Source organism: Perissodus microlepis, chromosome 7 (genome assembly GCF_051167445.1).
Source record: "Perissodus microlepis isolate ML-2025 ecotype Zambia chromosome 7, ASM5116744v1, whole genome shotgun sequence".
Taxonomy (NCBI): domain Eukaryota; kingdom Metazoa; phylum Chordata; class Actinopteri; order Cichliformes; family Cichlidae; genus Perissodus; species Perissodus microlepis.
Window position 1 is genome coordinate 14,449,348 of NC_140467.1, and position 24,213 is coordinate 14,473,560.

The 24,213-nt window shown below is 41.4% G+C and overlaps 3 protein-coding genes across 6 annotated transcripts; 1 reads left to right on the forward strand and 2 right to left on the reverse strand.

Moving 5' to 3' along the window:
• Positions 1-615: 615 nt before the first annotated feature.
• On the reverse strand, positions 616-6,691 carry fan1 (FANCD2 and FANCI associated nuclease 1). Its single transcript, XM_084933697.1, has 13 exons — positions 4,910-6,691; positions 4,686-4,826; positions 4,232-4,433; positions 3,922-4,155; positions 3,695-3,826; positions 3,508-3,616; positions 3,293-3,412; positions 3,014-3,178; positions 2,731-2,884; positions 2,504-2,607; positions 2,236-2,430; positions 1,556-1,684; positions 616-1,448 (listed from the first exon to the last, which is right to left on the reverse strand). Exons 1-13 carry the CDS (start codon positions 6,402-6,404, stop codon positions 1,311-1,313), a joined length of 3,318 nt encoding a protein of 1,105 aa, XP_084789823.1. The 5' UTR covers positions 6,405-6,691; the 3' UTR covers positions 616-1,310.
• A 303-nt stretch (positions 6,692-6,994) lies between these two features.
• apba2a (amyloid beta (A4) precursor protein-binding, family A, member 2a) lies at positions 6,995-18,848 on the forward strand. Of its 4 annotated transcripts, XM_084933699.1 has the most exons (13): positions 6,995-7,168; positions 9,988-10,075; positions 10,474-11,716; positions 11,968-12,075; positions 12,287-12,326; positions 12,409-12,554; positions 14,531-14,617; positions 14,711-14,896; positions 15,033-15,212; positions 15,359-15,571; positions 15,945-16,064; positions 16,457-16,597; positions 18,067-18,848. In XM_084933699.1, exons 3-13 carry the CDS (start codon positions 10,505-10,507, stop codon positions 18,136-18,138), a joined length of 2,505 nt encoding a protein of 834 aa, XP_084789825.1. In that variant the 5' UTR covers positions 6,995-7,168; positions 9,988-10,075; positions 10,474-10,504; the 3' UTR covers positions 18,139-18,848. The 4 variants fall into 4 exon arrangements, with proteins under 4 accessions (XP_084789825.1, XP_084789824.1, XP_084789827.1 ...); XM_084933698.1 differs by lacking the exon at positions 9,988-10,075; XM_084933700.1 differs by lacking the exon at positions 9,988-10,075 and having other exon boundaries at positions 6,996-7,168; positions 11,971-12,075.
• A 2,272-nt stretch (positions 18,849-21,120) lies between these two features.
• duoxa (dual oxidase maturation factor) lies at positions 21,121-23,780 on the reverse strand. The gene is made up of 7 exons (XM_084933705.1): positions 23,144-23,780; positions 22,868-22,925; positions 22,643-22,777; positions 22,274-22,478; positions 21,960-22,174; positions 21,677-21,867; positions 21,121-21,404 (listed from the first exon to the last, which is right to left on the reverse strand). Exons 1-7 carry the CDS (start codon positions 23,288-23,290, stop codon positions 21,393-21,395), a joined length of 963 nt encoding a protein of 320 aa, XP_084789831.1. The 5' UTR covers positions 23,291-23,780; the 3' UTR covers positions 21,121-21,392.
• Positions 23,781-24,213: the final 433 nt, after the last annotated feature.

Genomic DNA, 24,213 nt, shown 5'->3' on the forward strand with positions numbered 1-24,213 from the left:
ATTTACTCGATTTCTTAACAATCAGAAGTGGGGGTTGGCCCAAATTTGACTTAATCCAGATCTGGATAAAGGGATTTCTGATACATTCTTCATCACTGAATGATGGCAAAAACTGGAAATTTTGTCTTATCTTCACAACTTTATATCAAACTGAAATATTAAAAAACTCACGTCTTTATGTTCTCAATAAAATATCACTGATCCAGATTCAGATTATTCTGGATTCACGGACTCTTCTCATACCTGATGTAGAGTCATCTGTCAGTGGTGGTGTTTTTTCTCAGTGTTCTTGTTCTGAGATGAGTCTTACAGTAAAGTGACTGAGTCACATCATACCAGTAATACGATTTTGTCATCTTAGCATCAGGGAACCAATTCAGACTGAACACTTAATAAGTTAATAGAGAAAGCAAACCACAGATTGACTGATAATTTAAAAAAGAAATAATGGGCCTTTGGGAGGATGACTGTACACGGCATTAAGCATGACCACTTTTCTTGGTAGGGTACGGAGACACTGTGGAGGGGTAGTTTATCAACTATGATCCACTTTTATTGTTAATAACTGATTTACGGCAATGTCAAAGTTTGAAATGAACATGCTGAGGCAGAGTCTTAGCTTATTAACAGAAAATCTGTTTCAAGATTTTTTTCTTTCTTTATTATTATTTTTTATACAGCATTTAAAAAGGAAGCAGCTTTTTTGGGGCTGGCTAAAAATTTCCTTCAGTCCTGCCCTAAAATACTCTGATTAAAAGTAGCCCCATGACTTCTTCCTTTGCACCCAGCTGATATCTTTGATTACCCAATGCTTACTGGCAAAAAGCTTATTTATAGGCATATTATCACAGTGTTTAATTGCATAACAAACTCATAGAGCTGTCATGTAATTTATAAGCAGCCAAGAAAATGTGAGTCTTGGTTGCATGGCAACCCACAATCCTGTGATTACAGTGTTGTCCCAAAAAGGAAACACCATTATATTAGTGTAGTGGCTGGATCTATTTACTGTCATGCATCAGTTGCAATTTTTGATCCTGGAAGCTGTTAACGATGATCCTCATCACATAGTGCACGACTTCCTGTTGAAGACCAGATGATAATGCCATACAAAACAAAGCACATTAACCTCCTCCTACATAGAAAGGTGAAATTTTATAGATTTTGAAATCAAGATTTACACCATTCTCTACAGGTTGATCAAACAGGATTTTTTTTTTCCAGCATGTCTGATTGCGGATGTTTTCTTTTTGACCGCAGTCTGATTAATTAGCAGCACAAGTCTTATCAGTCAATTTCTCTGTGTCCATTTATTCCAGACGAGCTCCTCTGGCTCCAGTAGCAGTCACGTGACACACCTCCACATCGGCCCCAAGTTTCTGCAGCTCATCCAGCCAGATCTGTTGCTTGTGAGACAGTCGGTCATTGGGCCCCTTCACCTCCACCAGCTACAATCACATGACATCACAAGAGTTTAAACTACTGGGCACCAAAAATCTCCTGATTCCATAAAAATACAGAGAACAAAACAAGCCAGGATGGCAGGTGATCTCACCTTGTAGCTGTTGTTTGAGCTGTTCCACACCACAAGATCGGGCAAACCTCCACGGCAGTGCCTGTAGTCTTTTGCCATTCGTGCTATTACTCCACCTAGAAAGGCTCCACCCAGGCATGCAACAAGAGACTGGGGAGAGAAAAAAGAAAAGAAAAGAAAATCAGCATCTAATTGCACATCAGTATCATGTTGGTACCTACAGTAAGAAATGTAGAAACTTACAATCCCCTTATAACCCCCCCCCCCAAAAAAAACAAAAAACAAAAACATTGTGTAAAATATAAAAAAACCCAAAAAAAACCCAACGAAAACAGTACAAAGACAAAAACACATTGTCTTCTTCAACTGGATGCCAGCATCGCCATCAAAAGAAAATCCAGGACAAGGGCATGTTTACTGACCTTTTCTTGTTTCTTATTTTTCTATTATCAGTTCATACAGATTCATTGAATGCGTTACAAGAAAGTTTCAAACCCCATTCTAAATGTATTACACCAGCATGGCGAGTCTACGTGCTAATCTGGCAGTGAAGGATGCTCCAAATTTGGTAATGAGGTGAGACAATTATTGGAATGTGTTTGAGGAAAATGTGTCCTCATCTGCCCCACTGCGCTGACACGTAATGTGAGAAACACTGTATACTGACAGCACTCAACATGTACTTTTAAAACCCTAAGTACCTGCGCTTGTTGAAGGGATGAGAAACGTTCCCAGCTCACCAACGAACACACTTTTCCCTCCTGGGAATTCCAGACATCTTCCAACATATTTTGCAGAGTTTCCACAGACGCCTCACAAAGTAACTGGACACGAGACTCGATTGCATCCTTTCTGTTTTCATAAAAGCAGTCGGTGTAAAAATCCAGCGGACACATCTGTAAGGGAATACAAACGTGAGCTCTAGAGTTTCATACATATTCAGATTAACACGTATAGACCCTTCTTTACCTGGTACGGGTTTCGGAAGACATCTGGAATACTGTCCATGAAAATGATGTCCCACAGCAGGAGAGCAAACAGTGTTGAGAATGTTGAACCCTCTCCATGGATCCCTGATAATAATAATAATAATAATAATAATAATAATAATTAAACAAAACAAAAGAAAAAACAAAAAAAACCTACTGTTTCTGTTTGTATCTATACATTTTTACAGGAGAAAAAAAGTTGTTTACCTTGGTCAAAACCTTGCTGTCTGTAATGCGCTAAGGACAGCTCCTCTACAGAGCATATTACAGTGGAATGAGCGCCCTCTTCATTTGCTGGTAAAAGAAATTTAGACTTTCCCATGCCTCCCTCATGAGGAAACAGCTGTCCTCGAATAGTCACCTGCAGTCAGATGTAACAACAAACAAACAAACACAAAGACACACACAAAAGCATCTTTTAGGTGAGCTAAAAAAACACTAAGCTGTTCCATTTTGAAACCCACACACTGACACACTGTGAAAAACGTACATGCTTGACATCTTGTACTTGGACAGTGGGCAGGTCTTGCAGTTGCAGGCGGTACTTCTTGCAGCTGGCAGACTCTTTCATTCTAACAGCTCTCTGATGGAGCGCGAGTTTATGTCCTGTACGCACCAAAGAGTCTGACAGCCCATCTCTAATAGCACAGATAGCCTGACAGGTAAAGAACACAGTCCAACAATTGAAAGATTAACACAAGACATCTGACAAAAAATTAAATCAGACTGTCTCAGTAGGAGGTGAATGAGAACAGAGAAGGGTGCAGACTTGCTCAGGACTTTTGAGGTGCTGGTGAAGGTTTAGTGCCAGTCTGTCCCACCATCGCCCACGGCTGTCAGGACAGTAAACGGACTGCAACAGCAAAGACCGCAGCTCTTCAACTGCTTCCTGTGACATGAACAGAAGACCCATGAGATCTTCAACAATGACATGAACAAGCACTTAAATTTGTGTTAGGCGGTGAATGGACAGGTTCAGAAAACCTCATAGCGACGGAGCCTTTGCAAAATCTCGACCCCTCTGGATAAAATTCGAGTGTAAGCCCATCCTGCAGTGAAGCAGCGCAGAAACACAGGCAGCTTTTCCTGATGACTGCAAACAAATCATATTGTTATCAGTCACAACTGACTGTTTTTGGAAACACTGAAGCAAATGTTTATGATTTCGCACCTGAGGTCATTGTTTTTCTTCAGCACTAGCCATTGACTTTTGGCTGCAGCATAGAGCTCCATGGCCGTCTCCCACTGACCACCCTGCATAGCCAGGATCACCTCTTGCAGTGCTCGCATGGAAGCTTCATATCTGGTGTGATGCATGCCATTATTAGTACTTATTTGTGCCTATCCTGCTTGATAAAACATAAGAAAGTCATTATAGATCTTTTGGTAGAACCTTACCTGATAAGGTCCTCTCTATCCTGAAAAACCTTGGCTACACGCTGTACTGTATAGTCTGGGAAGGCCAGACGACCTGAGTTTACCAAAAGGATGGTATAAAGCTGGCTCTGTCCTCCAGCTGCCATCTCCTCTTCTTCCATGGTGTCCGTCAGAGAGAAGAGCAGGAGAACACGAGAGAAGACAGCCCGAGGACCCCGACAGAGACGGACACAGGAACCTGCAAGCTGCTTAGCCCTTTAAAGACAGGATGGGGTGTGACCACCACTGCAATACTGGTACTAAAAAAACATGACGTAAATAATTATCTTACCGTTTAAGAATCACTGCTCCGACACGGTTTTGTGCAGTGGTCAGAGAGAAAAGAGACTTTTGCTTGCTAAGGCGGAGTAGCCCGTCCACTACCTGCTGTTTTTGGGTGGCTGAATTGCCCAGGTGGAAAGTCTTAGCCAAAGCTTTGAGTTCAGGAGCCGGCAGGAGATCCAGAGCCTCACCCAAGTCTTCAAGGTCATTCTCTTTGAGAGGTAAAAACATCAGATGTGGACATTATTAGAGAAAATTTGGTGATGTTTATTCATTGATGTAATTTGATGTTTATTCCAAACATTTTACTGTATTTCCTAGCTTCAACCATTAACATGATGCCAACATAATAGCTAAATGTGATCAGTGCAGTCATATTAATAACATAATTGGAAAAACATGAATATCGAATGGTAACAAAATGACAGTAACAAAAGGAGACATTACATTTTTTACACATTTACCTGTATCCAGAAAACCACTTTGAACCAGTTCCTGTGAAATGGGTCCAAGATCGCTGCATATCTCTTCATAATCCAGCTTATTTACTTGGAGCCACTTCAGTTTCCTCTGAAAAAGCCTCACATACAACTTCTGTCCCATGACTTCAAGAGAGAGAATACATGTGAACAATAAAGCCAGATTTTCACAGTTTTTAGAATAACTATTGAATAATATTTTAACATACCTGACAGATTTTCAAATGCACGTATAAAGGACAAATCATCTTGGTTGAACAACTCTCTGTCATCCTCATTCTCCAGCACAGCGTGCAGTACAGTTTTGAAGTTCCTGAGGTAGTAGGGAAGGTGCGGCGAAGCCGTAGTCGAGCTCTTCTCACTTGTGATGCTATCGGCACCAAACACTGGGAGTAAATCATCACTGACAACCGCAAGCCTTTCCTCACACGTTTCCTCTAAATTCAAAGGTTGGTCACAAGCAGATGACGCTACTACAGTTTCATGCTGATCCAGATCAGTTGTTCCAGCTTTACCTTCAGAGGACTTCTTCTCCAGCTTGGCTTTCTTATTAAAGCTAGCTGCCTTACCAGTGGAAGATTTACTTTTTCGTTTTGCTGGTTTGGAGGGAGAAGAGTGTGGCTTTGGAGCAACTTGTTTTTGAACAGTATCAGATTTAGATGCTTTGTTTTTGAGTTTATGTTGTTTTTTTGAATGTGATGGGTTGACTGTTGCTGCACAGGCGACACTGGTGGACCGGCGTGTCATACCTTCTTTTTCATCTTCTAAACTCTGAATCAGAAGATTCTCCTTCTGTGAGCTATTCAGTGTCTCATCAAGTTCATCCACTGTCTCTTTCCTCTCAGATGCCTTGTGAAATTTTCCAGATAATTTGGAAGAGAGACTTTCCTGGTCAATGGTCCTGACCACAGTCTTGCTGTTTATTTCCCGTGGTGCCTGTTGTGAGTTATTTGCTGGTTTGGAGGGAGAAGAGTGCGGCTTCGGAGTAACTTGTTTTTGGACAGTATCAGATTTAGATGCTTTGTTTTCAAATTTATGTTGTTTTTCTGAATGTGATGGACCTTCCACTGCTGCTACACAGACGACACTGGTTGATCTGACTGGCAGGTCCTCCTTTTTGTCTTCTAAACTCTGAATCAGAAGATTTTCTTTCTGTGAGCTATTCAGTGTCTCATCAAGTTTGTCCATTGTCTCTTTCCTTTCAGGTGCCTTATGAAATTTTCTAGATAATTTGGAAGAAAGACTTCCAAGGTCAATGGTCCTGACCACAGTCTTGCTGTTTATTTCCCGTGGTACCTGCTGTAAGTTATTCTTTTTGAAATAAGGGCTTGTTTTGGTCTCTTTGCCTTTTTCACCCGCTTCTTCCACTTTTCGATCCACCTCGGGAGACTTTGGGAGACTCCTTCTGGGTGACAGCTGAGTGCTTGAGATAACACTATTATTTGCTGAGCCGACAGTGCTGTCTCCTCTCTCAAAGTTCTGACATTGCAGATCAATATGCTCATTGATCTTGAATCTCGGTACCAGCTGGCCACACAGGGGACAAGCCAGCTTAGGTGGAGGCTGGCTGGAGAAGAACGACGTGATTGGACTTGTGGTGGCACCCCTGGCAGCAATGCCAACTTTAACAACATTATCCTTCTTTTTGGTTCTCGACAATGATAAACGTCCCTTGAGTTTGCCTTTGTTAGCTCGCTCGGCCATGTTTCAGCAATGCAGGCGGCAGTGGTGGTGCTGCTCGGTGAAAACTATTTTCCCCCACAGGTTTTCTTTGTTGCATACTCTGACAGTTGAGCTTTCGGTGTAGAAATGCTTCGTATGCTAGCTTACCTATGCCTCATTTAAAATGGTCACACATTTGCGACTTTTAGTGCTTCACAAATCCAGCAGAAACCTATAAAATACAGCCTGTCAGCGGTTCAAAACAATAGCTAACATACCGATAGCAGATATGGCACCCAATCCCGCTTCTTAGGCACAACCAGTAGAGCGCAGAACGTCGAAATCGATCCCAGATACATCGATATTTTTCCTCAACAAACGCAAATAAATCCTAGGAAGCTGTAAGATATAATCATATTAAATGTGGCTTTAAAGTAAAGATAATCTAATAATATAAATCACACCTTGGGTGTCTATTTAATGACTTACAAGCCACCACTTATACTATTAAACAAATTATAAAATGACTAGAAATTAAAAAAAAACAAAACAAAACAAACAAACATAAAACATACAATCCATTCATATAGAGGTGCATCTGCGTGTGCATTAATGTTTTATGTTGGGTAGGACAGTGCGACTAGTGAGCACATGGTGCGTGTGTGCCTGTGTTAGGGGGTGTATTTTCTACACAGGTTCCTGGGCTGCTGTGCGGCTTTTATTCAAAAATCACCATCCCGGAGATCAATCTCATCTGATCAGCAAACGGGCATTTTAAGGGAGAGGCCCCCACAGGACTGATGTCGGTAAGTGGCACACACATATATTAATGCACGTATAGAGGGGAGCATGCAATATTGATGCATGTAGGCCTGCTCGTGTTTCTGTCACAGAGCGAAAACGATGCTAGATGTGCGTGCTCCTGTGGCACATCAGCCCATTAGTTGGGTGTCAGCATGGTGCAGTCTCGATGCTTCACATCAAGGTCGATGTGAATTTTCCAGCTGCTGTAGGATAACAAGATGCCTCCAGATGGTATAACCACTAGAGAGCGTGTGTGGAGGGAACGCACTCCATTAATGTACGCTATATGCGCAGGACATATCCGATTATCTTATCGACATCTAGGCAGAGGGAAATGCGGCGTCCACTTGTGGGGAGACTGGAGCCACAGCAACAACCACCCCTGCAGCTGCGGCAAAAGTTAGGCGTAATAGCTTTATAAAATACTACCACTCATTCTTCAAGGGCAGGGCAGGTGCAAGAAAACTGCAATGGTGAAGGCCAGTTCTACTCTATAATTGCCCCTGTTGTTTTAATTGCCAGTTCAGCACCATGGAGAAGTCATGCTTAGGTCTGTTAGCAGGGATTAGAGGTTTTTTGTGCTGATGATGCTATAATCCCAGTTGCATAATGACCTGATCAACACTGATAGGATTCATTTCGTTGTGGAGTCTTTTTAGCTTGAGCCAAATAGTTTGCTCTATGATTTTTCTTTTCAGCCTCAAGCTTAGATGCTTCATGCTGAGATGAGGATGCTGATGATGACATGTTTATACTGGGCGTGTAGCACAGCACTGTCAGTGTGCTGCCTCTCACATATCCTGTACTAATCAAATATAAAGCCTGTATTACTAGACTGAGAACATCACATTCACACTTAAGGAGCTCACTTCTTTTAAATGATGACAGGGATGAAAAGAGATTTGGTGGAATTCAGAGCTGAGAGAATCATAAATTATATCATTATAATATTGATAAATACAATCAACAGCATTTTTATGTTGTATTGATGGATACTCTCTAATTTACTGGTGTTAAATCCTGCTGTTGTACATTTGTATTATTACTGTAGGGCTGCGAATAACAGATATTTCCCTATTTCTTAATTTGCCAGATGTTTTCTTGATTGAGAATATATGTTGAATGCACACTCACCAGCCACTTTGTCAGGTACACCTGTTCAGCTGCTTGTTAATGCAAATATTTAATCAGCCAATCACATGGCAACAAAGTTAATGGCATATGCCTAAATGCATATTTATGCATGCAGACATGGTCAAACCAGGCTGTTGACATTGAAACTGAGCATTGGAATGAGAAATGGGGCTGATTTAAGGGACTTTGAATGTGGCATGGTTGTTGGTGCAAGTCAGGCTGCTCTGAGTATTTCAGAACTTGCTGATCTACTGGGATTACAGCCATTTCTAGGGTTTATAGAGAAAAATGGTCAGAAAAAGAGATAAGATCCAGTGAGCGGTGTTTTTCCTTGTTGAATGTCAGAGGTTAGATGAGAATGGCCAGACTGCTTCGAGATGTTAGGAAGGCAACAGTCATTCAAATAAGTACTTGGTACAGTCTATGCATATAGAAGAGCATCTCTGAATGCACATGATGTTAGTCCTTGAAGTGGATGGGTGACAGCAGCAAAAGACCGCACAAGGTGCCACTCCTCTCAGATAAGAACAGGAAACTGAGACTGCTGCAAAATAGGGTCTGAATCTGGACTAAAAAAAAACATAAAAGCAGCACCAGCAGTGGTTCCAAGTGTATTTTCCTGGCACGCTTTAGGCCTCTTAGTGCCAACTGAGCATCACTTAAACACCACAGCCTACCTGGTTACTGTTTCTGACCATGTCCATCCTTTTATGACAGCAGAAGAACACACCATATCACAAAGCTCAAATCATCTCTAACTGCTTTCCAGAACACAACAGTGAGTTCACTGTACTCAAATGACCTCCACAGTCACCCAGTCTCAATCTAGTAGTGCAGCTTTGGGGGGTGGTGGACTTCACATTATGGAGGTGCAGCGAACAAATCTGCAGCAAATGTGTGATGCTGTCATGTCAATATGGACCAAAGTCTCTGAGGAATGTTTCCAGACCCTTGTTGAATCCATGCCATGAAGAATTAAAGCAGTTCCGAAAGCACAAGGGGGTTCAGCTCTGTACCATTTAGGTGTACCTTATAAAGTGTCTGGTCAATGTAGACTATCATGTCTCTATTTAAAATTTCTCGTTTCTGTCAACTGTAGACTATCGGTAAAAAAATGTCAGAAAAAAATCAAATAGTTACATTTGAGAGGCTGGAACTTGTTAAATGCCAGCATTTACTTTTAATTAACAGCTGTAATCATTTTTTCCACAATTATTTTCTATCAGTTCAGCTGTGAACTGATAGAAAATAGTACTGACTAATTTAGACAGTTTTGTGTTGTTGTTCTTTGGTTCTTTACTGTTTTTCAGGGCAGCTTCTTGAAGATACTGTTTAGTAAACTATAAAACAATAACATAGTTTATAGAAAACACCACATGCTACAATCTGAAAGCAGGCACGGGCAGCATTTTTGTCAGCATTACTTGTGCCAGAATTTTGTAATAACTTTTTAGGATATTATATTTCAAGCGGTGTGTGAGAGAGCTAGACTAGGTTAAGCAGATGACTTTCACCCGCAAGAGAGGAGCTTAAATTGTGTGTGAAGGCAGACTGACTTACAATAAGCCAGTATAGAGCATCTGCATATGTCTGTGCTTCTGTGGTGGGAGGTGCTAAGAATAGAGAGCAGTGTTGCAGAAGGAAGGCTGTGTGTCTGTAGTTTTACTGCAGGCTTCCTGTTCTGCAGGACATCAAGACAAAATTAGAGCAGGCACAACGGACCAAGATCACAGATAACAAACACCATCAAAGACAAATGGACTGAGATGGTGCATGTAAGTAACATATGGATGTTTGGTACGGAGGGAGGGATGTGTGTGTGTTTTTAAAGTGTGACAGAGATAGTCACTGTAATACAAAAGTGGATCTTTGACCATATGCAAAGAGGAATCTTTGATGTTTGGTTATTTAAATTTGACGGCACCTGTGCTGTAGGCTTGTAGCAGAGGAGCTCGAAAACTGGGAAGAGTTGCTGAAGAGTTTCTGTTTTTATGAAAGAGAGCATCGAAGTCTTTGGAAGGTGATTTCTCCAGTGTGATGAACCTACGTCATTTGCAAAATACAATATGTGTTCAGTTATTTTTCATAATATAAAGAGTCTGAATGATGATATACTGTTGAAAATATAACATTTCTCAAAAATGTGAAATTGATTTTCTATTAATGTTTACAGGGCTTAGGGTAGTGGGCTAAAGGGGCCAATTATGGCTCATGGAAAGAGGCCAGGATCCATTTCCAAAATACTGGTACCCGGCACTTCATCATGCCCCGGTCCTGGACAGAGCAAAGAAGAGCAGGGAGGTTTGGTGAACGAGGCGACTGAGCAACCACCTTGTGCGCTGGAGGAGGATAATAATGACCAGCTGACTTCTCCTGTTTCTGCAAATCACTATTACATGAGTTGTGACCCTAGTCCCGAGGACATGGAGGACACCTGCTCTGAGTACGACAACGTGGGCTCCGATGTCGAGCAGGACTATGATGAGGTTCTGCATTTGAACAGAGAGGGCGGTGTGGACATGAGGTATTACAAGCAGTACTGTCCTGAGGACGGTGGCTATATAAAGCATGCTGTCAGTGATAATATTAATGAGAACACCAGTGCTCCTGACCAGATGACTCCGAGACCACGGCATGGCACAGAAATATGTGAGGGATCACAATCAGACGCTAAGCCGAGTAAGATGAGCCATCGCTTCAGGTCGCATTGTGCTCCAGTTGCTGGTGATGAAACAGAAGGGGGAGTTAAAAACGGCCAGGAGGACAGGTTCTTCTTCGGTGATGGAGATGAGATAATAGAGGTGCTAGATGGGGCCAAATTTATAGAGGATTTAGAGGAGACGGAGGACAGTATTCAGAGGCAGGCTAGCCTTTATCAGGGTAATGAGAATGAAAGAATTAGGAAGGGGGGAGAGGAACGGCAAAGAGAAGGTGACGTCCGAGTTACAAGGAACCCTAATGTCCTAGGAGCCAGCAAGAAGTGTGAGCCATCTCACATGGATTCAAAGGAGAAGGAGCGGCAGGGTAAAGGGCGAGGAAGGAGGGGAACAGGAGAGGGCATCGAGCATATTGCCTCTGGGATCAAAGGATGCATGACCAGCAACACTGAGCAGCGTCCAAAGACTTTGCCCAGGGACTGCAAAAAAGTTGCCGTGAGGACCAAAGCTAGGTCCAGTTCCAGTAAGCAACACCCTATTCCCCCACCTCGCCACTCCCATGCTCAGCCTCCTACTGAAACCCAGAAACCCCAGCCTCACAGAGAGCCTCCTCCTGTTCCCAGACCCAGTAATTCCACTGCTAACAGCCGGGAGAACGAACCCAGGGTTATCAAGCCATCCCTGGCTCCTCTTCACACACCAGAACAACAGAGGGAGTCTCTCGAGGAGAGACAGAGACGGCTAGAGAAACCCCAGCAGGTAAGCAATGCAAATAGGACACATCTTTGTCAGCTCTTGTCCCCTGTGGCATGTGATTGTAAATGTTTGTGCCAAACCTGCCTCCGCTGTGGTTTAGAGGGGATCAGCACAATTTTAATTTTATGCATCGCCAGAAATAGTCTTCATCACTTTTTATGAGTTCTTCTTATCGGCACAGGACAACAAGAAATGTTAAAAAACACAAACTGTCCAAGATAAGAAGAAAACACCCCCCACTTATTTTTGTTTAGCAGAATGAGAAGCTCAGCCCGGCTGCAATACCTGAGGAATTGCCAGAGCAGGCGACGAGGTCTCAGTGTCCAGAGCCTGTCTCTGCAGAAGACAGCAACACTCCCAAGGTTAAAATTCAGCTACTTTTAGCTTCTTATCATCCAGTTTTTGATCAAAAAACGGTCTTTTACTGTCTCTTTAATCGTATTCCTAAGAAACATTTGTTTTTTTAAGTTTTGTATGTAGGCAATCGTGGATATTGTGATAGAAATAGGTTTTTATACTGTATCTGCAAAATATTTGCCCTTGAAGTCCAACTTATTACATTTTTTTAAAAAGAAAACACAGGAAGCTGCTTCGTTTCCCAGCTTTGAGGATGGTAAATATCTCAGAATATTCTCAAAATGTTGTCATTTTTATGAATCTGTGCTGCACGTTACAGGGGTCTTTTTGTCACACAGTCCCAGGTCCCTGTGAGCCAGAAGACCTTATTGATGGGATCATCTTTGCTGCTAACTACCTTGGCTGCACTCAAGTTTTGTCTGATAAAAACCCATCCAAGAGTGTCCGTATGTCCCAGGCTCATGAAGCTGTCAGTCAAATCAAGGTAATTCTTCTTCAGGGTTGTTACAGCTACCAACATGCATCCATTTAGTTCATAAAACTTTAAATTGGCCAGCATCAAAATGTGGGAACAAACTGAAATGAAATCTAGGGAACAAATTGAATTCGGGTCCAGGAGACTTGATTAGATTCTCTTGATGTTCTCCATCTGGGATTTTCAGCCTTAGAAAAGTTGGCTTTTATTTTTGGCTGGAGGGACTCGACTTTATTAGGGATTTGACTTTATTCTACATGTATGCTCGCAGTTGGAATAAATAATATGTATGTAGTTCAGGCCAGGGTCTTTCTGTGTGGAGTTTGCATGTTCTCCCCATGTTGGTGTGGGTTCTCTGTGGGTACTCCGGCTTCCTCCCACAGTCCAAAGACATGCAGTTAGTGGGGATAGGTTAATTGATCAATCTAAATTGCCCATAGGTGTGAATGTGAGAGTGAATGGTTGTCTGTCTCTGTGTGTTAGCCCTGTGACAGACTGGCAACCTGTCCAGGGTGTACCCCGCCTCTCACCCTATGACAGCTGGGATAGGCTCCAGCACCCCCCGCGACCCTGAAAAGGATAAGCGGAAGTGAATGGATGGATGGAAGTTTACATCCATTTATCATGGGCAATTTTGTATTTTTTAATGATTTTTTTGAACTGTTATTTTTTCAGGGTAAAATAATTATACAGCATACATCTCGAATTACTTTAAAAAGAACTGGGTCCACAAGTTTGATTTAAGGTTGGATGTTATTTAATACACACAAGGCCAGAAGTATACATACAGGCTCAATTATATAGATACACTTACTTTAATCTTTTAATAAGTGGTGCTGAATTCTGTCTTTTAACTTGAAGGTTAAGGCCTGTTAACTTAAACAACTGTACATAACTATATTATTCAGATGTGTCATCACTTTGCCGAGATCTGGATTTAGACCCAGACTGTCCCCCTACAATATGAGGAATTTGGTTAGGATGTTCAGGAATAACCCAGGAACCACTAAGGCTCAAGCCTACCATGAGCTGGAAACTGCTGGAACACCAGCATCACTGTCCACAGTGAATCCAGTTTTATATCATCACGGACTGAGAGGGTGCCAACCAAGAAAGAAGCTCCTGCTCCAAAATGAAAACCTTCAAGCTCGAGGGAAATTTGCAGATGCCCACATGGACAAGCCAAATGCCTTCTGGCCTGGTCTGGAGAAAGGTTTTATGGCCATATGAGACAAAGATTGAGCTATTTGGCCACACTTGACAACAAGTATGTTTGTAAAGGTGAAAGCTTCAAACCTAAGAACACTGTACCAACTGTAAAGGACGGTGGTGGTAGCATCATGCACTGTGGCTGTTTTGCTGTCAGCAGTACTGTTACATTGTACAAAGTGGATGGAATAATGAAGAAGAATGACTATCTCCAAGTTCTTCAGCGTGTTCCAGTAGCTCAGTGATCCAAAACACACGTGTGAGGTGACTTTTGCACCCAGTTCTTTTTAAAGTGCAATAAAGATGTATGCTGTACAAGCTTTCCACACTGAGAAAATGAACAGTTCAAAGAAATTATTAAAGGCCCTAAATTACAATGACCATAACACGTATATATACTTCTGACCACAACTGTATGTTGCTTGTGACCTATTTATAAAAAGTCAGCTGTGCAGTAACCTCATCTATTTACCACACAGTGGAGCTGTTGCATGTCTTTCTTTTGGCCACTTTGTTCTTTTGATACCGCCACATGTTTTTGTTGCTGTGTATTAAGTGTTATATCCTGTGCTTGTGCCTTGAATGTAACTACAAATGAACTGCTGGTCACAAAAGCAAAGTTTGAAAAGAATAATTTAAACTGTCTCTGCCTTTCAGGCATAAGCACAAGCGTTATTATCGAGGAGCAAGAAAAAAAAAATGCTATGCAAGATTAAAGCATCACATTCATTCTCTGAAATGCAAAACGTCTTATTAAAATTCTGTTTATCTCAAAGAGCCAAGATGAAGATTCTCAAATGATGACAGAAGTGGACCTGTTTATCTCCACTAAAGCTGTCAAAGTACTGAATGCTGACACACAGGTCAGTGGCTCTTAAATTTGTGTGTTGCCTTCTTCTTGTGCATAAACACAATTTATTTTCAGACATGATTGCCATTACTTTTGTTCCTCATAGGAAACAATGATGGACAGTGCCTTGCGGACCATCTCCTACATCGCAGACATCGGCAGCATTGTAGTTCTGATGGCACGGAGGCGCATGTCTCAGGCCTCATCAGAGGAGCTCTCTGAATCTTCGGACTCCACCAGCGAAGGGAAGAGCCAGTACAGAATGATCTGCTATGTCTTTGAATCAGAGGATGTAAGTATTGTCATTCTTTTCTAGTTTACGCTCTAGTTTTACATATTTACAGTAATCTCTGGTCACTTCCTTGCTGTTGTCAGCTGGGATAGCCTTTCTGCTGAGCGGTTTCCCCCAAATGCTCCCCTTCCCGTAGGCGCAGCTAATCGCACAGTCTATTGGTCAGGCGTTCAGTGTGGCCTACAGAGAATTCCTGCGAGCCAATGGCATCAATCCCACCGACCTGAGCCAGAAACAATACAGTGACATCATCAGCTCCCAGGAAATGTACCACGATGACCTCGTTCATTTCTCAAATTCAGACAACTGTAAAGAGGTGTGACATTTTTTTTATTCCACTGTTGGCTAATTGTAAATGATGACTGATGGATTTTCCACCCTAACAGCATCTCGCTAATTTTCAATATGGAATTCAAAGTGTGCTTAAAAAGGTTTAAAAAATACTTGTATACTGTATTACAGCTGTATATAGAGAAGCAGAAAGGCGAGATCCTTGGTGTGGTAATAGTCGAGTCTGGCTGGGGCTCCATTCTGCCCACGGTCATCCTGGCCAGCATGCTGAACAGTGGGCCCGCAGCTCGCTCTGGAAAACTCAGCGTGGGCGACCAGATTATGTCCATCAATGACACAAGTCTCGTGGGGCTGCCACTGGCCACCTGCCAGGGCATCATTAAGGTATGGAGTACATCAGGAACCTCCAGTTAGCCCTTTACTTAGAGTCATAAGTTAGATAAGGAAGTATTTGAATCAAAGAATAGCACAAGGAAAACTGTCTGTAGTTAGTAGTGCTGGACTGAACAGCCCAAAAGTATGAATTACAGTGAAAGTACCTAAATATTAGTGGACTTTTAGGTGGTCCCTCTTTTCACCCTAAAAGGATTAAGTGGACAGGAAAGAAGAACACGAATGAATAAATGTAATTTTGACCATGACACTAACAAGCACATAGAAATACCACATAAGCACAGGGACGGCACCAGTCTTTAGTCCACCTCCACAAACCTTTTGACTTCTGAAACATGTGAATGCATTTCTGAATGTGTCCCAGGGTCTGAAGAACCAGGTGAAGGTAAAGCTGAGTATTGTAAGCTGCCCTCCTGTCACCACCGTCCTCATCAAGAGACCCGATCTCAAGTTCCAGCTCGGCTTCAGTGTTCAAAATGGCATTGTGAGTGCAGCCGTATCACTCGTTACCATGACTCTAAACTTAAGATTGAACTTTCAACTCAGGCTTATTAAATGCTTAGGTGCAGGCAGTTTTTTTTTTTGTCATGTTATAGCATTACAATGATGGCTGCTTATGTTAAAAATAGCAATAATGAGGTCAGCGTATGTACAAATAATTGCTGTGAGCCAAAAGCTCAGGCGTCATTCTGCTCTGATAGTTTTTGAGCTGCTGCACCAGGGCCAAGATAAATGAGGAACTGTGAACTGTGAACCATGAAAGCTACTGTAGTACATGCCAAAAATATGTTAATATTTACAACATATCCCCTTGTTGACTGGGAGTGTTGGTATTTATAATGCAGTTACACATTTGGGGTTATTTTGCTTCCTCAGATCTGCAGCCTGATGCGAGGCGGTATCGCTGAGAGAGGCGGCGTTCGTGTTGGACACAGAATCATTGAAATAAATGGTCAGAGTGTCGTTGCCATGGCACACGAGAAGATAGTTCAAACCCTGTCCATCTCTGTGGGTGAGGTAGGAACTCCTCATGACACAAGATGGCAATTTTCTCCGATTACTGCACCACACAAACACTGTGCCACACAGGCCTTTCATAGATGCATGCACATTAGAGTTTGGTTTAAAGCGAAATCACTGGGTACACACAGGGCCACAGAATGCCTGTAAGTGATGGGTCAATAAAGTCAATAAAATCCTGTGATTAAACAAACCATGGTTAAATATTTTTTAAATTAAAACTAGTACAATAAAGGATGTTTGTGTGAGAAAACTCACATTCCAGAGAAATTAACTATTGTTAACTTTCACAGTGATTACAGGAATCTATTTCCTTGAGTGCAAGTTTACAATTTATCCCTATGAACGTGCTTTAAAGGAACAGTTTGGGAAAATCTTTTAGATAAACTCAGCTGTTTCAAACTAACTGTCAGGCAGCTCATGCTTCACATTGATTTTTTATTTTTTCAGGAAATTGTTATGCATCTTTTAACTCTTGACCAAAGTAAATGAATATGGCAACATATCAAACTAGTATTAAACACAAACAAATGGATGGAGAATACAGAGGAGACCTGATGGTTCAGATCCCAGTTTTATGGGAAAAGCTGTGTTGTGATGCTCAATGCTTCAATGCTGTAAATAAAGTTAAACATAATCAAAAATATGTACCGAATATGTGGGTTTAGCAACTTATTTAAAACTTTAACTTAATTTTCAACCACTCTTGTATTTTCTCTGTAATTTCTTCAAGTGTACATTCTGATAGAAAAGATCTCTGTTTGACAGCAATACATCTGAATCCTTTTCTCAGTCTCTGGTGGGACAGGGAGGAGTAAGTAAATTAGGGCCGATTACATATCTGTGCATGTGTAAATGCATCTGAAGTTGATGGGTTAACACATGGAGCTCACTTTACATTGTGGGCCACATACAGCCCACTTTGACTTTCAGGCGAGGGATAAGTTAGAACCCCTCTGATATCTTCACATACAAAAAAAGAAGTACAATTTTAGCTGCATGTCTCAGTTTTTCTATATGATAAAGAAATTCTGCTGTAGTAAATGGAAGAAATCTGTAAGCATGACACTTTGGGACTAAACTGTAAGTAATAGATGTGTAAAAGCACAGAGAATGTATCTCATTGCCCAGACTGACCTGTAATAATAAAGCAAAGTTTTTTCTTGCTTTTTAAAAGATACCATAAAGAAATAGAAACTCTTCTATTAGATGGTGAAAAAATAGGATTTCTTTGTCATTTCATTGTTCTTTTCTTTCTTTAACTTAGGTGTAGTACGAACAATCATGAAGGAGGCCTTTATCAGTAGAAAAAACTGTACAATTTATAAAAATGCAGTTAAAAGTCCCAAATCGTTCCTGTGGGCCGCCTCAGAGTCTTTGGGGTGCCAATTCAGGGCCCGTGTGCCACATGTTTGACACCCTGCATTTTACCCACCCTGCTTCTTTCATCTCTCCCTCTGCGCCAGATCAACATGAAGACGATGCCTGCTGTGATGTTCAGACTGCTGACGGGACAGGAGACGCCCGTCTACATATAGAGGACCCTGCATGGACCAGCCCCACTGTAGCTCTGCATGTCTGGCTGCGTGACGACAATAAGACGGGTGGCTCAGTGGGACGAGGAGAATTTATTTTTCTATCATTTTATTTTTTTTGGCCTGTTGTCGCGACGCTGTAAAGAACATCCGTTTCTCATTTTCCCAGGTTTTATCTTGAATTACATCGTCATAATGGCCTTACAATGTGAATACTCTGTCTGTAGTACTGTACGTGAGTTTATGGTGTTGAAGAAAAGTAGCTTTACGGTCATGTTTATTTTCTTATGAAGAGATAAATTAGTACATTTATTTTTTATTTAGTCATTTTTATAATGTGTATGGAGTTTAAAATTGTACTTCTACTGTAAATACTTTGGATTTCTCAAGGACTTGATTGGAAAGGCCATATAACTTCTCCAGTATATGCATGTGATAATGAAGAATACGATTTACTGACCAGGGATTCATTCTCAATCCAACATGTTAATCTATTACAATTAGTATCAAAAGAAGATAATAAGATGCTGTACAAAGGCACTAAACTCTGTGTATCGTGGTGACGCTGAAGGCCAAAGACACTCTTAATTTTCAAGGACATACAGTATATGGATGATCATTACTTTTACCAGAGCGTACAAGAATGTATCAGAATATACAATACTGAATGAATGTACAGTTATAACACACAGAAAATACAGTTTCACTGCTGAGCACTTGTTTGTTTTCATTTTATTCAGCTCTTAAAAAATTACAGGACAGAAAAAAAACATATTTAACAGGATTACAAGAGAATCAGTTCAACCTATCAGAGCACTGTGTGTGCATGAATCTGATGCAAGAAAACCTGATGTTCCAACATTCGGGCTCTCGCTGCTTCTCACTAGTGTGGGGTCGCTTAGAAATCTCCTTTTAGAAATAAAAAGCACATTTGTTTTTGCTTAGTATATCATTAAATGTTCAGAAATGTGTTCACCAGTCCCGTCGTAAATTTGTGCCATCTGGCTCTTGCAGGTATTCAATAATGCTGCCAGCTTAGGAGTTGTGTTTCTGAAACTAGAGACTCTAATGTTTTCTGTTCTGGTGAGAGCCAGATTGCACTGGTCTCTGGAGGGAGTAGCGCGTGCTGTCGTATTACATCTTCAGTTTTTAAGCAATTTCTTGGATCGAGTAGGCTTAATTTTATTAACCTCTTAAGCCCCAAGCGTAACTGATCTCCTGCCTTTTGCCCCCGTATCAGGGGGCGTTGGGGCTTAAGAGGTTAATAAGTCAATGTCTTTGACCAACTTTCCGATCAGTTTAATGTAAATAAAACCAAATGTGCATTTCCTTAAAAAAAAGCGGATTCTTAAAGTGTATACTCTGTGTACAATCAATATTTATCTGTGTTGTCTCATGTTTCATTACCAAACAAGCAAAACAACGAGAGCTCTACGATCCACACTCATCACACTACAGGGAGTGCAGAATTATTAGGCAAATGAGTATTTTGTCCACATCATCCTCTGCATGCATGTTGTCTTACTCCAAGCTGTACAGGCTCGAAAGCCTACTACCAATTAAGCATATTAGGTGATGTGCATCTCTGTAATGAGAAGGGGTGTGGTCTAATGACATCAACACCCTATATCAGGTGTGCATAATTATTAGGCAAGGTGCTTTCCTTTGGCAAAATGGGTCAAAAGAAGGACTTGACAGGCTCAGAAAAGTCAAAAATAGTGAGATATCTTGCAGAGGAATGCAGCAGTCTCAAAATTGCAAAGCTTCTGAAGCGTGATCATCGAACAATCAAGCGTTTCATTCAAAATAGTCAACAGGGTCGCAAGAAGCGTGTGGAAAAACCAAGGCGCAAAATAACTGCCCATGAACTGAGAAAAGTCAAGCGTGCAGCTGCCAAGATGCCAATTGCCACCAGTTTGGCCATATTTCAGAGCTGCAACATCACTGGAGTGCCCAAAAGCACAAGGTCTGCAATACTCAGAGACATGGCCGAGGTAAGAAAGGCTGAAAGACGACCACCACTGAACAAGACACACAAGCTGAAACGTCAAGACTGGGCCAAGAAATATCTCAAGACTGATTCTTCTAAGGTTTTATGGACTGATGAAATGAGAGTGAGTCTTGATGGGCCAGATGGATGGGCCCGTGGCTGGATTGGTAAAGGGCAGAGAGCTCCAGTCCGACTCAGACGCCAGCAAGGTGGAGGTGGAGTACTGGTTTGGGCTGGTATCATCAAAGATGAGCTTGTGGGGCCTTTTCGGGTTGAGGATGGAGTCAAGCTCAACTCCCAGTCCTACTGCCAGTTTCTGGAAGACACCTTCTTCAAGCAGTGGTACAGGAAGAAGTCTGCATCCTTCAAGGAAAACATGATTTTCATGCAGGACAATGCTCCATCACACGCGTCCAAGTACTCCACAGCGTGGCTGGCAAGAAAGGGTATAAAAGAAGAAAAACTAATGACATGGCCTCCTTGTTCACCTGATCTGAACCCCATTGAGAACCTGTGGTCCATCATCAAATGTGAGATTTACAAGGAGGGAAAACAGTACACCTCTCTGAACAGTGTCTGGGAGGCTGTGGTTGCTGCTGCACGCAATGTTGATGGTGAACAGATCAAAACACTGACAGAATCCATGGATGGCAGGCTTTTGAGTGTCCTTGCAAAGAAAGGTGGCTATATTGGTCGCTGATTTGTTTTTGTTTTGTTTTTGAATGTCAGAAATGTATATTTGTGAATGTGGAGATGTTATATTGGTTTTACTGGTAAAAATAAATAATTGAAATGGGTATATATTTGTTTTTTGTTAAGTTCCCTAATAATTATGCACAGTAATAGTCACCTGCACACACAGATATCCCCCTAAAATAGCTAAAACTAAAAACAAACTAAAAACTACTTCCAAAAACATTCAGCTTTGATATTAATGAGTTTTTTGGGTTCATTGAGAACATGGTTGTTGTTCAATAATAAAATTATTCCTCAAAAATACAACTTGCCTAATAATTCTGCACTCCCTGTATATACACATTGTATGGATCCCATACGAAGTTATGTTTATTTACAGCTACTGCAACATGAGAGTGACCTTTATAAATGTGACTATTTACAGTGGACTCAATTTTAAGACATTATTATTTACAGGCTCACACAGATAACTAACACATGTGAAAGTCGACACTTTAACTGTAACACATTCAACAAAAAATATTTTCAAGTATGAACAATGAAATCTCCCTGCGAGGGAATCTGCACAGCTTCATAAATGTTCCTGTAACACAGAAAGAAAACGATCAAAGTTAGCTGAACGACGTCTTTATCATGGATATAAAGGTGATTATGGCGGCCGTATAAACTAAATATGGGAATGCCTTATTAATACACTGTTCGGTTTTGTCCCACAGTAGAATTTACTTATATTAAAGGTAAGAACTGTTGCTGCTTTAAACAAATGATTGAGATATTAACAGGCAGCAGAATGTTAAGTTGTTGATTACTGATCTTCTCAAAAACTGTATGAACCACCCTCATGAATGTACTTACCTCTGTAACTTTTAAATTCACTGGTGAAATTGTCACTCCATCGAGGAAAAATGAATTCAGGTAGCCCTCACTGTATGAATCATCCTCGTCTTCACAGCCGTCGACACCGACACTGAAAGCCTCTTTCATCTTCTCAGGGACCAAAAAGTCAAACATCACCACAAGAAGCCCAATGAGGGTGCACAGGATGCCTGAAAATCATCGGAGTTAGTAACAGTCGGGCTTGGAATGATAAATTCAAGTGCAAAACGTGCAAAATCTATCTGCAAATTCATGTGTTTACCTGTAGCCAGGGCCAGCCAAAACGAATGGCTGTATTCTGTTTCAAAGGAGTCAGTTCCTATGTAGAAAACACACTGAGGCACATTCATGATGGTGGTGAAGGAGATCATGGAGAAGAAGATGAATGCAGCAGTGGCAACCACCATGTACCCAGCGTACCGGATTACTGGCATGGAGAAAAGGATGTTGGCGAGCATCCAGCAGCAAAATGCTGTCCTGTGGAGCAATTATTGCACAGGGATTTGAATTTCTACATCGCCCGAAAATTAGAGCGTATTATTTGACAAAATCAAGATATGAATTATTAACAATCACCAGAGCGTTGCAGAAGCGTATCGTCCAGAGTATCTGTACTGAAAGATGAGACCGCACGGGCTGCTCGGGGTGAATTTTTCAGCGATATACAGAATGGGGTTGGGTAAACCTTTCTCCAGAGCTTCCTCATATTCTTCAATAGTGTCATGCCAGGTGAACATCTCATTGTAGTCAATGGTCTCATTAAACTGTACGACAGGATTCCCTGAGCGAGATCAAACAGATGTAAATACTACTAAGCAACACAGATAAAAAAGGAACTTTTCTGACGTGTATATGCAGAAGATGTTGTTGTAGCACCGACTCCTTTCACAATAAAAACTGCAGGAATATTTGACGAAACGTCACAGGTTGCTTACAGTGACTCACCTTTCAGCGTAACGTTAATGCCGTACAGTCCGACATGCAAGCCGATCTCCGCGTTAACCACCGCGTTGCTGAAAGACTTATAGGTGGCTTTCGTGGTCATTCTGGCCTCGGCCCAGTCGTTAGTGAAGTTGAGTGCTGCAGGGAAAAAATTAACTTGAAAGTCTAGAAAACAAAGGTCGCAGGAAGAATAAAATCTTTGAAAAACAATACAAATGCAAAACTCACCCACTATCACGGCACCAATGAACAAGCTGGTAACTATTCTAAATGTCCAGAAGAGCCGCTGAGAGGAAGAGACAGAGACAAATTATTTCAGGTGAATGTACTAGAATGGAAAAAAAAGGTGAGGAAACTGAAATGACAGCATTACAACTGCTATTATTTTTGCACTTTTCAGCAACCACTGTTAGAGGCGCAGAAAGAGAGAGAACAATAGTGAGGTTTCGTCACTCATTTGCAGTGAGTAATAGTTTTTCTTTTTTTGGACTTGGTTGCACTCACCGACTTCCCTCGTATCCCGGGCAGAATGAGAAGAAGACTGACCGCTAACACAAGGAAGACCAGAATAATGGTGAGCAAGCGGCTGCTGAAGATAAACGGAGTCCTTTGTAGAGTGTAGAATGGGTAAATGTCATCGTAGAAAGTCATCTTAGCTTCTGCTCTTACAGACACAACTGAGAGTAGACAGCGTAACAGAGAAGACAGTGTTAGTGACAGAGTTCTCAGTTTCCCCACCCAGATGCAGAGATAGACACTCTTGTTACTCACAGCTGATAAGGTGCGTTACATTACTACAACTATGTAACACGGCATGATTAAACATAAACATGGCCGCCTTATTAACTTCTCTGGCACTGTGTGCCTTCGCTGCAAAGAAATAAATGCATCTGTTTAACAGACAAACACATGCAATCCTATACATCCATTCAGCCACCTCTGCCACTGTAATGTAAATCACTGCTCTTCTCTTTGCTCCATCCTGATTTTAGTGTGTTCAGTCACACCTTAAATAATCATGATAATAATAATGACAAAAACTCAATGAAACTATTGTATAGAAATAAGACAAATTATCTTACCTTAAAGTTAAGTCAGTGATCACTGAAGGAGAAGGAAGTTAAGTGTGAAGGTTGAAGAAGCATATGCTTCTTTTATACCAGCAGGCCCCCCCCCCCCCCTCGTTTCACCAGGGAGGAGGATGCATTAACTGGAATACTGTGGAAAAGAGGTGTGATCCAGGAATGATGGCCATTCCCATTTGGGAAACAGGTCACATTCAGTTTGTGATAAGCTGTGCAGCACATTTAAACTTTAGTATTGCACCATCCCTCCGCAGCACCTGTGCTACTGAGCTATTCTGCTCAACACTTCAACCTCTGCAGTAGGTGAGAATCAACTACTTGCTCATCTTCAGTCAGATACTAAGAGATAAAAGACACATGATATTTTCTTTGGACTAGAGTTAAATAGCCATTAAATACACGTTAAATGGTACTGTCGCGATGAAGCGGTGCAGTTTAGGTTTTTGTCAAGTTTTGCTGTTTGATTGAAAAACTAGAGCGCAGTCGAGC

Coding starts and splice junctions, on each gene's coding strand:
- fan1 (XM_084933697.1), bottom strand. CDS start 6,404: ATGGCCGAGCGAGCTAACAAAGGCAAACTCAAGGGACGTTTATCATTG. Junction 4,827..4,909: donor TGCATTTGAAAATCTGTCAG/GTATGTTAAAAT, acceptor TCTCTCTTGAAG/TCATGGGACAGAAGTTGTAT. Junction 3,179..3,292: donor ACCTCAAAAGTCCTGAGCAA/GTCTGCACCCTT, acceptor TTTACCTGTCAG/GCTATCTGTGCTATTAGAGA.
- apba2a (XM_084933699.1), top strand. CDS start 10,505: ATGGCTCATGGAAAGAGGCCAGGATCCATTTCCAAAATACTGGTACCC. Junction 12,076..12,286: donor AAGACAGCAACACTCCCAAG/GTTAAAATTCAG, acceptor TTTTTTAAAAAG/AAAACACAGGAAGCTGCTTC. Junction 15,213..15,358: donor ATTCAGACAACTGTAAAGAG/GTGTGACATTTT, acceptor ACTGTATTACAG/CTGTATATAGAGAAGCAGAA.
- duoxa (XM_084933705.1), bottom strand. CDS start 23,290: ATGACTTTCTACGATGACATTTACCCATTCTACACTCTACAAAGGACT. Junction 22,926..23,143: donor CCGGGATACGAGGGAAGTCG/GTGAGTGCAACC, acceptor TCTTCCTCTCAG/CGGCTCTTCTGGACATTTAG. Junction 22,175..22,273: donor TACGCTTCTGCAACGCTCTG/GTGATTGTTAAT, acceptor ATTGCTCCACAG/GACAGCATTTTGCTGCTGGA.